The 15,880-nt window shown below is 46.6% G+C and overlaps 2 protein-coding genes across 2 annotated transcripts; one reads left to right on the forward strand and one right to left on the reverse strand.

Annotated features, from left to right (window-relative positions):
- Positions 1-1,939: 1,939 nt before the first annotated feature.
- LOC134503928 (cytochrome c oxidase subunit 4 isoform 1, mitochondrial) lies at positions 1,940-5,983 on the reverse strand. The gene is made up of 5 exons (XM_063312897.1): positions 5,837-5,983; positions 4,005-4,084; positions 3,190-3,354; positions 2,847-2,978; positions 1,940-2,125 (listed from the first exon to the last, which is right to left on the reverse strand). Exons 2-5 carry the CDS (start codon positions 4,081-4,083, stop codon positions 1,989-1,991), a joined length of 513 nt encoding a protein of 170 aa, XP_063168967.1. The 5' UTR covers position 4,084; positions 5,837-5,983; the 3' UTR covers positions 1,940-1,988.
- Positions 5,984-6,586: 603 nt separating this feature from the next.
- EMC8 (ER membrane protein complex subunit 8) lies at positions 6,587-14,958 on the forward strand. The gene is made up of 5 exons (XM_063312690.1): positions 6,587-6,846; positions 11,022-11,098; positions 11,488-11,557; positions 12,033-12,127; positions 13,128-14,958. Exons 1-5 carry the CDS (start codon positions 6,631-6,633, stop codon positions 13,285-13,287), a joined length of 618 nt encoding a protein of 205 aa, XP_063168760.1. The 5' UTR covers positions 6,587-6,630; the 3' UTR covers positions 13,288-14,958.
- The last annotated feature ends 922 nt before the right edge of the window (positions 14,959-15,880 follow it).

Below are 15,880 nucleotides of genomic sequence, written 5' to 3' on the forward strand. Positions count from 1 at the left end.
AAGGCTTGCCTTGGTGGGAAAACCATTCTGGGGGCTGCCTTGAAAAGGGTGGGCACCAGTGGATACTTGGGAGGGACCAAATCTCCCAGTCGTTGCAGCAGAAACAATAAAAAGAGAATTCCGGGGTTGTCTTTGAAAAGACTTGAACGAGCGAAGGTTGTGGCAAATACCCCAATTTTTTTTTAAACATAGGGAGGTATTTTATCTTCTGATAAAAGGGGGTGCTTGTTGATATCGAGCTGTATTTATCATTAAATATACATATATACTGAAGGTCTTTCCATACAACTATGGAAAGGTGTTCATTACAGTGTATCTGTCTCAATCACTGTCTCAGTCACTCGACCGTCTGTCTGTCTGTCTCACTACTTGACTATGACGACTGAATTGGGAAGAGATGTTTCAGGCTGTGTGTTGGTTTTCTTGCTTTTGTGTGGTTTTTGGTTTTTTGCGTTAATGTTTCTTTGCAGTTGAACAGCACCCTCATGGGGGACATTACGAATAAAACTTTTGTCTGCAATTCAGTAAAGGTGAACCTCCTACTAGCTATGCTGTCAGCACCCTACCATCTATGTATGTTGTGGAGAACCACAAAATGATGCCAGTTTAAGAGCTGCCAGCAGACCCTGCAACAGTCCTAAGTAGAAGGAGAGAGACATGCTGGATCGGATCAATGGATTGAACCAGCTTTCCCCAACCTCTCCAGCTGGAGACCAACTCTCGGACTTGATGGAAACAGCTAATCCTGGAATCTACACATTGTAGGGCTGTCTGCCTAGAATCTCCCTCCCTTTAGCTTCGCTGAACGAGAAGCAGTTCAATTCTAACAGGGAATTTTTCTCTGGCACCATTTCCTACAACTCTTACCATATCCTTAATTTTCTTCAAAGCTTACGAAAAACACTCCATGTTTTTTCTCCAAAGACGAGCTGCCCCCAGGCCCTTTCAGCTTAGTCTTTGATGCAATTTTTTTGCCATATTCCGTGTATGATTTGCATAAAGGAATTACATCAATAGTTGGATTATCAATTCCATTCCCAGAAATTCAAAGTATAGAATTTACCACTTACGCCCGTGTTTCTCAACCTCGGCAACCTGAAGATGTGTGGACTTCATGCTGGCTGGGGGATTCTGGGAGTTAAAATCCACACATCTTCAAGCCGCCGAGGTTGAGAAACATTGACTTATGCAATACCTACTGAGTTGGCTTCATCAAACCATTCCCATTTCCAAGGTCCCTCTCTAATCAACTTGGCCCCAACAGAATGAAACGTGTGCAGTGAAGAGGGGAGTATACAAAGCTTTGCCCCACAATGTGATACTGAACTTAAAACTCTTCCTACAGAGTTATGGAACAATCCTGCAGATGTATACATATTTATATTTATTGCCAGTACTGAAATGTATAGCTGGACGCTTTGCCTGGAATTGCAGTTCAGCAATTGTCACAAACTGCCGACCCCTGTCTATGTAGCAGCCCCACCTCACCAGTGTACAATTCTTAGTTATCAGTGCACACGCAACAAATTACTACTAATTCTGAACACTTCGGGTAATTTATCACTAGTTTATTCCTGCTGTCAGAAGACAAAAATTTGAAACACCAAGTGCTGATGAAAAGCGCACCAGCCTATCAGAGCAGCTTTTACAGTTACTGGTTCAATAACCACTATCTAATTTAGCAAGCCTGTTGCCCCAGATATTTCGAAGAGATCATTCCGCATCAAATAAAGAATCGCATGCCTCTTTTTTGAACTGTAATTTTTAATCTTCCAGCAAAAAAAAATTGCAAACAGGATTTAGTTTAGGAGCAATTATGCATATTAAACTGTAAGAACAGCTCAACGTTTCCAAGTGCATAAACTGTTATGGTTTCAACAAGGATAGCATTCTATTTCACCAAAAACAGAAGCAGGGAAGCAACATGGAGATGACGAAATGCTTTCAGAACTTCAAACCCAAAGCGAAGCCCTGGTTCCTAAAGGCTTTTATTTTTTCCATTCATTCTTCTCATAATCCCACTTTGAGCAAAGGCCAGTAATTGGGTCCGATTTCATATCTAGCATCCTTCTGAGCTCCATGGCCTTCCAGTCTTCCGATAAAGTGTGTGGGACTGGTTTCAGAACTGCAATTTGAAAAGATCATGGTTTGTGACAACTACACTTAGTCAACAACAACTAATCTCTCCCAAAGTGACAGACATGGGTGCATAGTTCGTGCCCTCCAAAGAGAAAGGCTGTTAAAAGCACATGAATCTGTGTTAGCAAATTCACGTGCCATCTGTATCTTCACACCAGCCAGAAGCCCCTTAGCTCGGCACTCTTTTCATAGTTTGGAAAGGCAAACATATGATTCCAACTATTCAGTGGTCTGCAGAATTAATACAGATTAGCTATGGATGACTGTAATGAATGATGGCTTCAATTTATTGAGGTATGTATAGCTGTAAATATATGTCATGTGTGTCTGGGGGTCTTTTAGCTTTTTTGTTTCTTTATAATTCTGTGTATTATTTTTGTTTTTTGCATTTAATACTTTTTAAAAAAAAGAAAAAAGGAGACAAGGGCTTGGCATGGGCCAGCAAGAGTTCTGTGAGGTTCCTTCCTAGCCTTGTACCTCAGAAGCCAGTCAAAATCTGAAAAGCTATTTAATAAGGCATGGTTGTCCCTTTTCCACAATACAAAATTCACCCATCAGCACAAAGGTCTGTGCAGGTATAATCTGAACGTTCCATTCCAACCAATCTTCCTGTGCAATGGTTAAATTAATCTTAAATTTAAATTAATCTTCCTGTGCAATCTTCCTCTTTAAATGGTTAAAGGTCTCCATAAAAGTGGATGACTTACCAAACAGTACCTCCCAGATGAAAAATAAAGCACCGAGGCCAATCATGAAGCCAGCTACACCTATAGCTGTCTTCCAGTCGTTTGACGGCTTGAGCATTTCAGCAAATGTCCTGTCAAATTTGATGTGGTATACTGGAACAAGAGAGGGAGGAAGAGAGGGAGGGAGGGAGGCAAGGGACAAAATCCCTCTTTGTAAAAGTACAAAATACTCAAAGAAAGTAGCCAGACCGATGCTGACAACTGAACACACATTTATGCATTTAAATAAGCCAGGTCACTTTTTCATTGGTCCGTTTGTTTCCCTAATTTCTTCTAACATGCCTCCCCTTATAACAGTACTCACAAGCAATCTTCTCATCGGGTGTAAGGGCACTCCAAGATCCCTTCTCTTTTTCTTTCAGAGCTTTCTGCTCAGGAGTGAGGTCTTGTACAAATGGAATATCCGGCAAAGGAATAAGAGGGTAATCTTCATATATTGGCTGAGTATACGCTGGTGCTTTTGTAACTTCTGTAGGCAGGAAAAAATACAATGCCTTATTCTAACATACCCCCTGGAAACTTAGGACTCTTTTTTTAAAATCTATTCCATCATGTCCGGTTCTCGGAGACTGCCTGGACAAGTCCCTGCAGTTTTCTTGGCAAGATTTTTCAGAAGTGGTTTGCCATTGCCTCCTTTCTAGGGCTGGGAGAGAGGGACTGGCACAAGGTCGCCCAGCTGGCTTTGTGTCTAAGACAGGACTAGGGTTTCTAGCTCGGTGCCTTAATCACTACACCAAACTGGCTCTCTAGAAGGACATTAGCAAGGCACAAATATAAAGACAGAAGAATAAGCGCTAAAATTTTTATTCTGCAAAGATTCTGCATTGCCAAAAAGGAAACCAGTCTCCTTAATACAAACTACTTCTTCAGAAGATGCCACTGTGAAAAAGCCTTGCTAATGAGATCTGGATCCATCAGGCCACTATGATAACCAAGACCAAGGACAAAGGAGGCTGGGATCACCCTCATATCTAACACGAAGGTCTCTGGGTAGACACCTGAGCTGTCATTTTAATTTTAGAGAACTGTTATGAAGGGAAACTGCATTCCTACATTGAAACGTGCTAGACAAAAATGGTTTTCAAGTTACCAGTTAAGGTGATTAAATGGCTAGCTTACCATGTCCATGAGCTCTTATACAAACAGAAGTGGACAAAACCCGCTTGCCAATAAGGCTAAATGCCCTAGCAGCCAACATCCTGAAACAGAAATAAAGGCACAACATTATGCAGCACAAGTTACTGGGAATCCACCACCTGCAAGGTTTCCCCCACATGCTATTTCTTGTTTCCTCAGGTGTCATGACAAGAGCTTCTGTTGCATTTGGAAACGATGCCTATTTAGACTTCAAAGTCCATGAGAATAAAAGGTCCTTCAAGAAACAATGTGAAGAACGCAGAGGGCAGGGAAGAAATGTTTCAGTCCTAATATAAGAGCTTCTGTTTAGCAGACACCCCAGCAAGTATTCCTATTTAACTTGCCTTGCAGGGGTTTTTCAAGGCATAACCAATCCTAACCACGCTGACTCACACATCAGTCAACTGAGTTTCATAAGATTTACTCCTTCACAATCAGAGTCCATTTCGGAGTTGCTTGAAAAAGTCAACCCCGGTGAGCTCAGTCTACTTCTGCCCAAGACTGTCAGAGACCTATTCATTTCCACCGAGGTTCACATCCAGGCAAAGGTGCCCAGGACAGCAGCCTTACTCTTATTCTTCCTGCTCAATCAGGACGGGGGTGTTTGTGGGTCAGACCTTTTCACCATCATCAGAGAAGGGACAGGAGCAGCCTCCTTTGCTTTAGAACCAACCAACACTTTAGGCAGGACAAGGGCCCCCAACAGATTCCTTGTTCTGAGCTTTACGCCTTATTATTATGATATCCCGCCTTTATATTTGGTCAGCTCAGGGCAGAGAACACACCTAAAACTCCTGCCTCCACTTTTCCCCACAACAACAACCCTGTGAGGTGGGCTGGGCTGAGAGCAGGACTGGCTTTCATGCTGACGGGAGGCCTAGAACCCAATCTCCTGGTTTCCTGGCCATTGCCTTCACCACTACACCAAATTGGCTCTCTCTATTCTTGTTGTCTTATTCCTTCTAGTCCAGTATTATCGCCTAAGATCCCCAAGAACTGAGAACGTGTGAACCTGCATCATCACCATCATCATCATCATCATCTTTTACCCGCCGTATCTATCTATCTAACTCAAGGCAACAAACCTACCTAACACTCCCACCTCCTATTTTCCCCACAACAACAATGCCGTGAGGTGGGCTGGGCTGAGGGAGAGGAACTGGCCCAAAATCACCCAACCAGCATTACAAGAAAATTGTCATCATCATCATCATCATCATCATCTCACCTTTTTTATGTCACTCAAGGCGGCGACCCTACCTAATCCCCCTGCCTCCTCTCTCCCCCACAACCACCACCCTGCGAGGCGGGCTGGGCCGTCCAGCCAGGCACCTTCACGGCTACACCAAGCCGGCTCTCAAATCGAGCTATTTCCCACGACCGGCCGTCAGAGGAGAGTCGCTCTGGGTGAGATGGGCTGTGACTGAATTTGAATAAACGCAAGGATAAATAAATGCACGTATGGCAGTTCGGGATCTATTTCTGCCCCCGTCCTCCGGCTCCCGACGAGGCTTTTGCGCTGGCTGCTTCCCCGGGAACGGCGGGGTGTCTCCAGCCTCAGAGCCTCTCTGCTCGCGAGGAAGCTTATCGCGCTCTCTGCCGACCCGCCCTGACGCCCTCCAGCTCGGGTCGCGCCCCTCTCCCCTCCTCAACCGCCAGCCCTCGGCTGCGGACGATGGGAGGTGTAGTGCGAGACGCCCGCCAAAGCGAGGCCCGCTTCGGCCCGGCCCGCGTCCCCCCGCCTGCAGCCCCTCCGCGCTGAAGGCCTCCGGGGAAGCGGGAGTCTCCCTCCGCGGCCGCCGGCAACCACCCACCCGAGACGGCCCGTGTCCTCTACGGCCGGAGATGGAGGACGGAAGGAGAAAACGGCAGGCGCCAGGCCAGCCGGAAGCTGGGCCCAAGGCACGACGGGATAGCGGCGGACTCAGAGGCTGGCGGCGCTCCGTCCCGCCAAGGAGGGGGAAGGAGCGGGTGACATAGAGCTGTGTCGTGAAGAGGGACCCGTTCCGTCCGAGACTTCCGGGACTGCGCGGAAGACATGGGAGGTGCCCTTAGAAATCATAGAATTTTGGGAGTTGTCCACCCACCCTCACGTTGCCACAGTCGGGAAACTCCGTTCTAGGGAAACAATTCAAAGCGAGGCGAGTTTCCCTTTAGGTGGGATCCGCAGAAGAAACCAAATGAAGTGCCTGCTGGGGAGGGGAGGGACGGGGCGTGCAAAGGACTCTTCATTGCAGAGCAGCCGCTGAGTTGGATGCAACTCCACAATTTCCAGCCGGCGGGATTCTGCATCACGCCCCGCAAGCCCCGCCTTCCTCCCTTTCCGCCCTCAATCCGCCAGCCTGGCCCAACCTTGCCGACTCCTCTGCCCCTCTAGGGCGCACGCCTCTATGGTCGCACGCGGCGGCCCCCGTCTCCAAAGAGACAGACTAGGGCGGGCCGCGCTCCCTCCGCCCCTCCCCTCCATCCGCGCAGGCGCGCGCCTGTCCGTACGGCGCCGAGCCGCTTCGCGACGCTTTTGCGGCGTTTCCGCCCTCGACGGCGGGCCGGGGCAGCCGCTGCCGTTCGGGGCCTGGGAGGCGGCGGCGGCCGCGCGGAGCCCGGCGCTATGAAGCTGAGCACGCAGGCCTACTGCAAGATGGTGCTCCACGGCGCCAAGTACCCGCACTGCGCCGTCAACGGGCTGCTGGTGGCCGAGAGGCAGCCGCCGCCCCACCGCGGCCGCGAGCGGGAGCCGCCGCCCCACACGCTCTTCGTGGACTGCATCCCGCTCTTCCACGGCAGCCTAGCCCTCGCCCCCATGCTGGAGGTGGCGCTCAGCCTGGTGAGGGCCCGCGGGGAGGGGGAGGGGAGCGAGCCTCCATGGCCAGGCGCAGGCGCCCCGCCCCGGAGGGCGAGAGGGAGCCTCCAGCCCGCGGAGCAGCGTACCTCATTGGCGAGGGAGGGGAGAAGGCCCCGCGGAGCGGGCTCTGTGCACGCCAAGGCTTCCTCTGCCCCGGAATGAGGGGCGTTTGCTTGTGAGGCTGGAGCGGAGCTTCCCCAAAGAGGGGCAGTCTACCTCCCAGGGAAGTAGGCCGGGGGAGGGCCCCGGGTCGGGGGGCAGCGCCCCCCTGCGTTGACCTCGGAGGAGGGGGGGCAAGTTGGGGCGAAGGAGCCTCTGGAGCTCGAGAAGACCCTGTGCCCCCCCCAGAATCAGGGCTGCGGTTGGCGGTAGGGAGGGGGCAGCTCTAATTATCGTCTTGGCATCCGCAAGTAATACTAAACCGGCAATTAAGTCCCTCTCCGAGACAGATGAGACAATGTAGAGCATCTCTGTGGCCGGGGTTGCGCTGCGGGGGGCTTCCTTGCTGAGCTTGGGGCTTGCCCAGCGAGGAAGGTGCGAGGGAGAGCGCGGTTTGCTGCCTGTTTAGGCAGCGTGTAGTCTGGTTACAGGAGAGAGCAGCCTTTCTCACCTTTTTGACCTGGAAATACTCTCCAGGCCTGGGGGGGGGGCTGCATGTTCAGGCTCAAAGCCAGGCCAGAAGGCACAAAATTGTTATATTCGCTTCATGGGTAGGCCTGAGGAACGGTGTTCCTAAACTGAAAAAGAATGGAACTTGCCTCTTTCATGTGAAGTTGCCAAAAAAATTGGAGATAACTTTTTAAATAAATCGTGGTCTCCCGGGGAACCCCTGGGGAACTCTCGCGGAACCCCAGGGTGCCGCGGAACCCTGGTGGAGAAACCCTGGTATAGTGTGTCATAGTTTATAACTTGCGGTAGCAGTATATACATGCCTGTTTTTACTCGTCCAGTCGCTTGCCCTGCTGGTTTTGGTGGGGGTGTGGTTTCCTCCTTGGGAGTTCCTTGATTAGGGTGTTGTTTCCTGCCTGATTGCTTGTCTGGGCCTGATCCCTGCTTGTCTGAGTGTCGGCTGCTGGAGGGATGCGTTTTTCTTTCCTTCAAAACAAACCAGCCATCAGGAGACATGTAGAGATAAATCACACTTACATGCCATTCAAAAGAGGCAATAAAAGAACTAGGAAGAAACCACCAAGGAGGAAACCAAACCCCCACCAAAATTGGCATGGCAAGCTACTGCTGAATATATAAACAGGCAGCAAACGCCACACTTCCTCCCTGATGATGTTGGGTAATGAAACATCTGCAAGCGAACCACCAAGCTCAGAGCAGCAGGCATTCCACAGATGGGACAATCCAAAAGGATTAAAAACCCGGTAGAATAAATTTGCCTGGGCAGCTTTATGACATGTCAGGAGGGAAGGTGCTGCACAGACCTCAGAGGAGGGGGGCAAGTTCCCCAACATGAAGGGCAGTGCTGCAGAACAGGTCTGCTGTCTTGCCCAAACCCCATGGGCTTCACGAGGGGGGAACTCACAAGACGCTGCTGGGCTTCGTAGGTCAGCTGTAAATGGAAGTATTTGGAAAATGACATTTCCTGCCTGTATTTGAAAGTCTCACTGAAGATAAAATGCCAGCAAACACCTTCCTGTTAAACAGTGTAGCTTTGTTGCCAAGCTTTCAGACGTTACTTTGCCAAGCAAATGAAGGCGGTCTTTTTGTAAGTGAAAATGTCTGCAAAATTAGGGTTGAGTTTGTACCTGATGGGGTTGAAAATACAGCCCCTGTAGAACCTGGACAGTTGCAGGTCTGCATGCAAACTAATTACGACGCAATGGGATTTGCCTGTTTCCAGCTGAATTGGAAATGGACAGAGCTGAATCAATTAGTAAATCAGTGTGGCTTGCTGAGTGGGACTTAGGGCAGATTGGAGAAACTTAATTAGGGATAGTGCGTTATGTCTTAGAAGGCCAAGGCACTGATCTATCTTTGGGCAATTTTTTATTGTTGCCGTTCCCTCAGCAGTAAGCAGATCTGACAGCTTTATTTGTAGATCGCCAGTAGAACTAATGAGAAGTGAAAAGTATGGTTGACCTGGGTCTGGCAGTCCTGGCTATCCATCTGGCCCAAACTCACAAAACATAAGACTGTGATTCAGCGAATAATAGTAATCTGGTAGGTGAAATCTTGAGAATGGGTGCCCTCCAACAAGTGCTGATTCTGTCCAACGGAAAGTTAATACTCACAAGCTGGTCCTGTGGGGTTATTAACAATAGACATGAATCCTTAACTTGTTAACCAGAAATGCAAGGTGGTCCTAGATTTGAAAACCAGTATAAGCCTGCTCCCACCAAAAAGCGATCAAAAAATATTTCAGGCATGCTACTTACTATGAAAACACGTTCTGTTTGTGTGTTTAGTTTTTAGTTGCAAGATCTCAACTTGGAGGCTACTCAATAAATTTAAGGTTATAAATGGTTATGATTGTGATGGCAGGTGGCTCTTTAACGGTGGTACTAAATGAGAGCTTAACAAAGCACATTCACGTCATTTCATTGGAAGAGATTATTTGCAAAGCTTTTAGACTGTAATTTGGGACTGGAATTATGCTGCTAAACAATGAGATTGATGTGTTTGGGAAACAGGAGATCAGAATGTAAAATGTTTGGGAATCCGTTTTTTTTTCTTTTCCTTTTTTTTTAAAATACAGCTAGAATATACATAATTGCTGGGTAGTTTTTCTACTTCCCCTAAATCACTGGATTATCTTAATCAGATAATCTCATTATGAGAAGCAAATATAGTAGGTTCAAAGCTACCAAGCAGGACCAAAATCTGAGTTTGGATAAATGCATTCAGATCAGATTGTGCATCCTAACATTTAATTCTTTCTAAGTATTTTAATAAAGCTTTATGGCAGATTAGATGATACATTATGATAAAAAAAATGAGTTTTATACAAATGCTGGCAATAATTAAAGTGCCTAGTGGGAGGAAGAAGACAGTATTGGGCCTTATCTCCAGATCTTGACCGTCAGGGTTTCCTTAAAGCCTGTAGCTCAAGCTGTCAGTCAGTTTGGATGTGGGCCGCCCAGAGTGGAATTAATAAATGCTCTCTGGAGCCTTCTCCCTCAGGTTCAGTTTGTGCTGACCCACCTCTCAATATCGTTGAAGGAATTACAGATGGAAGAGGGGGGTTGAGAGTAGTTCCTTTGTTCTTGTTTGTGCCATCTGTCCGTTTCTCTCTGTCTCGCTCTGTTCAGGGGTTCCTTCTTGGATCAGCCTTCCCTTCCCTCTTCCGTGAAGTGATCAGAGGAAGAGGAAGGGTTCCCTTCCCCTGTGCACTACTTCTCTTTCATTTTTGAATTTCCTCCTCTGCAGCCGCCTCCTAGGACAGTCCCAGAGAACTGAGGGCAGATAATGAAAACACTGTTGCTAGAACTGGTTCAGTTCGAGCATTTCTCACCTTGGACGTGTCCTTCATGGCGTCTGCCTTGTTTGTCCTCACAGTCGCCACCTGAAGTGCGAGATCACTGTGCGGTTTACAGATGGCAAACTAAGGCTGAGGAAACAGTCTGAATGCAAATAAATTGGGATGTCACGACAGACGTGGTATTTGATCCTAGATCTCTCTCTACCCACCGCACTGATGGCAAGAGAACAAGCAAAAGACAGTTGGCATCCCATGACATTCCCTTCCAGCGAACACAGTGAACATGGAAATCCCAAGTTCTTTGCACATTACTGTACACCGTGTGTTTCCTTAGACCTGCTCATTCAGAAAACACGTAAAATGTGTAACCTGTCTCTTCACAGCCGTCACCTAATTAGCATTAGCAAAACAAAGGTTATAATAGAATTTATCACAAACTCAAAAGTCCTGCCTAAGAAGCTTGGCAAAATAACATTTTGTATGCAAAGCACGCCCTCCATACGTCTGGCAGGTTAAAACCAATTGCCGGCGGTTTCGTCTTGTTCCAGCAGCTCTCGGCGTGTCCTGGCCACAGGTGTCAAAGGATAAGTCGGTGTGAAATAACCATCAACAAAACGGGTATTGAGCCGCTATTTGAATCAAATTGCCTGCTACAAACTGCTGCTGCTTTAGTCTGCCCCTTGATTGCGTTTGGGCTCTTACCATTTTTTTTACCGACCTCCTTCAGATTGATTCTTGGTGCAGAGAGAACAGCTACGTAATAGCCGGCTACTATCAAGCAAACGAACGTGTGAAGGATGCCAGGTGCGTAGCTGTGTTTGCCTTCCTTACCCTTCACTTAATTCCTCTTTTGCAGAAGAGCCCTTCCCTATTTCTTCAGCGTTGTCCATGCTTTGTGCTAACACAAGCGGTTGGAGAAACGGGGTTAGGGTTCCAGAGGGTGGCAAGAGGAGACTACAGAAGATAGTTTGGGACTCTCCTTAGTTCTAGGGTTTTGATATTATGAGCAACATCTGCTGTTGACGAGAGGAAAAAATGTTACCTCTGCAATTGTTTCTTCCTTCATGTTTAACTGAACCCAGGATCCATCCCTTTAACGGCCTGTTACGTCCCCTGTGGTCAAGTCTTGTTCTTTATTTTGACTGCTGTGACTCACAGCCAAGTTATACGGGCAACTTCTCTTTATTTTGTAGTCCAAACCTGCTTGCCGAAAAGGTTGCCTCCAGGATTGCAGAAAACTTCAGTGACACAGCCCTCATAATGGTATGCAAGCATTCTTTCTACTTAACGTCCTTTCATCCTTAACGTCTTCCGTGTCTTGCTTCGAGAGCTGTCTAACAACAGAGGGGACCGGGAACCCTCAGCTCAGGGTACAAATCTCTCTGACCTGGGAATTCGTATTAGGAAAAAATTAGGGTGGATAACCGAAGAATTCTACCAAGGACTTCCACTTTCAAAGGAGAAATCTATATCGAAGCAATTCATAGCAGCTAAGGTCCCTCGTTTTTCTCATGCTCTTTTGATGTAAGGTAGAGGACGCTTACTTCTTTTGCGGATGGACAGCCTGTGCCTGGAAACTGTTTTGGAAGCAACAGCAAGCCACCTTATTCCCATGTTAACCAGCTGTCACACCTACAGATCCCTGAATAGCAATAAGCTAGGTGCCTCAGTGTTGCCATACTCCATTTTAATGTATTGGCGCGATACAAATCCACCCTTGCTTTCTGTTCTGTACCAGGTGGATAACACTAAATTTACAATGAAGTGCCTAAAACCAGCAGTTCACGTGTATGAACACCATGAAAATAAATGGCGATGCAGAGATCCGCATGTGTGAGTATTCTTAAAACAAGCCTCCGCATTTGAAAAAGGACCGGCTTCCGCAGTTCTTTTACTTGATATTTTCCTTCTGGGCTAATTCAGAAAGTACAAAACAGTGCAGAAGTATCAACACTAAAATAAGCATTTTAATGCCGTTTACTACCACATCCCATCACAGTGACTGATCCATTAGCGAAGACTAAACAGCGCTGCTTAATTTATCCAGTAACACAGCATAACGAAGCCGCAAACTTAGCTCAGCAGTAGAGCAACGTATGAAAATTACTGTGGAGAGGAATTGGGCCCTGGGGAAACAAGGGGTGGGTTTTGACACAGCAGCCCAGGGCAAGCGTCTTGGTACGTTCCAGCAGCAGTGAAACAGGCTTCTAATGTGAAAATGAGGTGCACATCTTGATTGCACCGTGAGAGCTGGTAGAATTCTCAAATCTTTGTTCCCAAGGCACTGAGTTCTTGAAGGCTGCTGTAAGCAGGTGGGCTAATATTATATGAATGAGCCTTTGCACCTCCAGTCTTTTCCCAAAGACACGCACAAACTTTTTGTTTCCAGTTTTAGATTCGTCAGAGTTTAGCATTACATCTGAACTCTAAAACTGTGACTAATCTCAACTCTGGAGTGTTGGGAGGAAAGCTGCCTTCAGAAACCAGGGTTTGATGTTACTTCCTTTCATTAGTGTTCTAATCACAGTTCATCCAACTGCATTAATTAAAAATAGAAGCAGAGATTTCTCGTTTCCTTGCCTTTGTGCTGGAAAGGAGGGGAGCAAGGAAATCTGAGGCTGACCCACATTGTGCTAAACCAGCACCGTGTCAGAATGAGGCTAGCATGTGGATTTCACTTTTCTGACATGCCCCTTTTCCCTGAAATTCCCAGAGTTCACCTTGGTAGGTAATGGCAGCATCAGTTTCGCTTCAGGTGTCCTGGTTCCTCAGATTGTCTTTTGGCTCTTGAAGACCACTTACTCTTTTATTTTTCTCTTCCCCTCCTCCCTAGTGATTATTGCGAAGATTGGACTGAAGCCCAGAGGATCTCTGAATCCCTTTTGGACAGCCGGTCCTACGAAACACTAGTGGATTTTGACAATCACTTGGATGACATTCGGAATGACTGGACAAACCCAGAGATTAATAAGGCTGTTTTACATCTCTGTTAGGAGAATTCCCACTGACTTGATTTGCTGGGATTTTCACTGTGCTGAAGAAAAAAAAGCATTAATTTTGAAATGTAAATAAGAGAGGTGATGGTTCCTTCAGGTGAGTGAGACCCATCACTTAGAAAAGGATGTGTTGCTATGCCATCAAGTCTTTTTGATAAGAATCTTTGGGACATCAACCATATTTTGGAGCCTTTTCTGTCGATCGTCCTTCTGTCCTCATCCTGATGCATTCTGGTTACTCTCCAGGGAGAAACTAGATCTGCTTGTTCCAAATTGTTCATATTAAAAAGTTTTGACTTAACTTTTCATATCCTTTAGATACAAATTTTTTTTAAAAAAAGATTTATGAAATGTCTTTCAGAGAGCTAACTGCTAGTTTTATTTTTAAAGAAACTGCATCTAAATGAATAATTGGACTTCACTTGGTCAGGTCAGTTTGGAAGCTGTTATTCCAAGTGCTGATTCCTGGACATGGTTGCAATTGATGGATATATTTATTATACAGGGAGAAAGCAACGTGAGAAACAGTATATCCCCAGATGCTGCCAAGTTTCTTAGTTATTCTGGGAATGCTGCAATTTTTCTGCCTGCCTCTCCAGTTCGAGTGTTATGAGTCAATTTGGGTTCCCCTTGGAACAGCAAGCCCCTTCTGTGGGTTCAGTATGAATGGAATAGGCCAAACAGCCAAGTGAGTTAATAAGTAAGTGTTTTTGTTCACCAACTAAGAGCAAAGTAGTTCTCTCTATTCTTGTGTCTGGGGGAAAAAAACTCATAATTCCCTTGATGTTTAATTGTTGCGCAAACATAGGAAGAGAACTTACAGCTGTGGATTTCAGTTCCTGAAATAATTAGGATGGAATAGCCTGTGGCCCCAGCACCTGGGTTCCCCCTTCAGCAAAGGGACTCTGGCAGCTGCCTGGTTTTGAAATCTGCTCTTCTAATTTGCCAGTTCTGTTCAAATCCTCCAAGCCACGGTGAGTTATTCAGGTTTTCAGAGACCAGACTTTTCCCAGTTCAGAAAGAATAGCCAGCTGTGGTGCATCACGAAGCAAGATGCAAACTTTTAATCTTCTCACACAAAGGGGGAGGGTGTGCAGCCCCATTCAGAATTGCTGCACGCCAAGAACGCTTGCTCTGGGAAACCTCCCCATCCAATCTTCCATCGAGGCGCTGGGTCCCCAGTGCATAACCTCCATAGCATGCACGCACGTTGATGGACGCATCTCCTGTCTGACTTCTAGTGAAAGCAGGTGTTGAAGAAGAACACAACTGTTGATCTTTCATAGCTGGCATTCCCGTTTGCTCCCATGCTGTTTCCTTGCAAGCAAATTTTATAGCGTCTTAACGGTTTGGTTTCATACTGGGCTGTTTTGATCAGGCTTGTACCATAATGGTTTTGTGGTGTGAAGTGTAAAAGAGTCTTTAAACCGTTAGAACCTGTCACTTTGGGATTTTTCCCCCCCTTTTAATACAACATTTAGCAGGGATGGGTGCATCTTCCCTGTGCTGTTTTATATGTCTGATTTTCTTTGTTTCTTCCACCCTGGCTTATCCTGTGTTAATGCATCCTTTTATTTATGGCATATTCTATATCAAAAAGTAACAGCTGGAGCTTTTAAGTTGCTTTCTTTCCCTTGTCACCTTGAAAATAAAGCTGATGAAACAAGACTCCTTTTGTAAGAAGATGTGATTCCGAATATTCCGTTGGTCGGGCTAAAGTTGTCCTTAGCAGAGAATTCCATAGCGTGGAGGAATATTCCTGGCTGTTGAGACTGAGGCTCAGGCTGTGCTGAGCCGCAGAACAGAGTCTGGTAATTAAATGTATTTTACGTGCAGTGGCTGCTTTTAAAACCTGTACTCTCTCGAAAGAGTGCTTGAATTGCCTAAACATTGCCCTGTAGATAGCTGGCTGGGCTCCCCTGCTTTGTCTATAACGATGCAAAGACCTTTAGCCATGCCAAATGGTGAATGTGTCTCTCTGAGGGTATATGGAAATTTTTATGGGGTATATTGTCAACTGGAGAACATTTTCCACCTTAGGGAGCATAGCTCGATTGGCATGTTTTGTTGATTGCTAGAAAAAAAAATGCTGAAAGCGTTTCTGGATCTTTATTTGTGTGTTTGGTTATAAACATCAGTATTAAAATTAGAACCACCACCAACAGAGGAGCGTGCGCACACACTCACACATACATGCACAGAAGGTGAAACACAGATGTGGAAGTGAATGAAAAGATCTATTTAAAAAGTCTTTGCCTATGATCAGTCTTCTTGTATAATTGGGATGTTACTTGGGCCACCCGTAAGTCCCATTCCCTTTTCGCTGCTTTTCACATCTGCAGCGGGCATCCAATTTTGCAGGTAGGCCGCATAGGACAGCCATTTGTAGGGAGCACGTGCGGTTTGTAGCAGACCTGAGCTTCAAAGAGATTCCCACACACTCACGGGCCCAGGAGGGAGGGAGTTCCTTTCCAGAGGACACCAGCCGCAGTTCTTCGGGTGTCACCTTAAAACATGGGTCATCGACTTTCTGGTAGCCCATCATTCCAAGCAAGTTGATCAGACTGTTCTGGACTGACAGATTTCCCTG

The sequence above is a fragment of the Candoia aspera genome, chromosome 11 (assembly GCF_035149785.1).
Source record: "Candoia aspera isolate rCanAsp1 chromosome 11, rCanAsp1.hap2, whole genome shotgun sequence".
NCBI classification, from domain to species: Eukaryota; Metazoa; Chordata; class Lepidosauria; order Squamata; family Boidae; genus Candoia; species Candoia aspera.

Excerpts from the sequence above, each read along its gene's own strand:
- EMC8 (XM_063312690.1), top strand. The coding sequence starts at position 6,631 with ATGAAGCTGAGCACGCAGGCCTACTGCAAGATGGTGCTCCACGGCGCC. Across the intron at positions 6,847-11,021 it reads TGGAGGTGGCGCTCAGCCTG|ATTGATTCTTGGTGCAGAGA; the intron begins GTGAGGGCCCGC and ends GACCTCCTTCAG. Across the intron at positions 11,558-12,032 it reads GTGACACAGCCCTCATAATG|GTGGATAACACTAAATTTAC; the intron begins GTATGCAAGCAT and ends GTTCTGTACCAG.
- LOC134503928 (XM_063312897.1), bottom strand. The coding sequence starts at position 4,083 with ATGTTGGCTGCTAGGGCATTTAGCCTTATTGGCAAGCGGGTTTTGTCC. Across the intron at positions 3,355-4,004 it reads TATAAGAGCTCATGGACATG|AAGTTACAAAAGCACCAGCG; the intron begins GTAAGCTAGCCA and ends TCCTGCCTACAG. Across the intron at positions 2,979-3,189 it reads ACCCGATGAGAAGATTGCTT|TATACCACATCAAATTTGAC; the intron begins GTGAGTACTGTT and ends CTCTTGTTCCAG.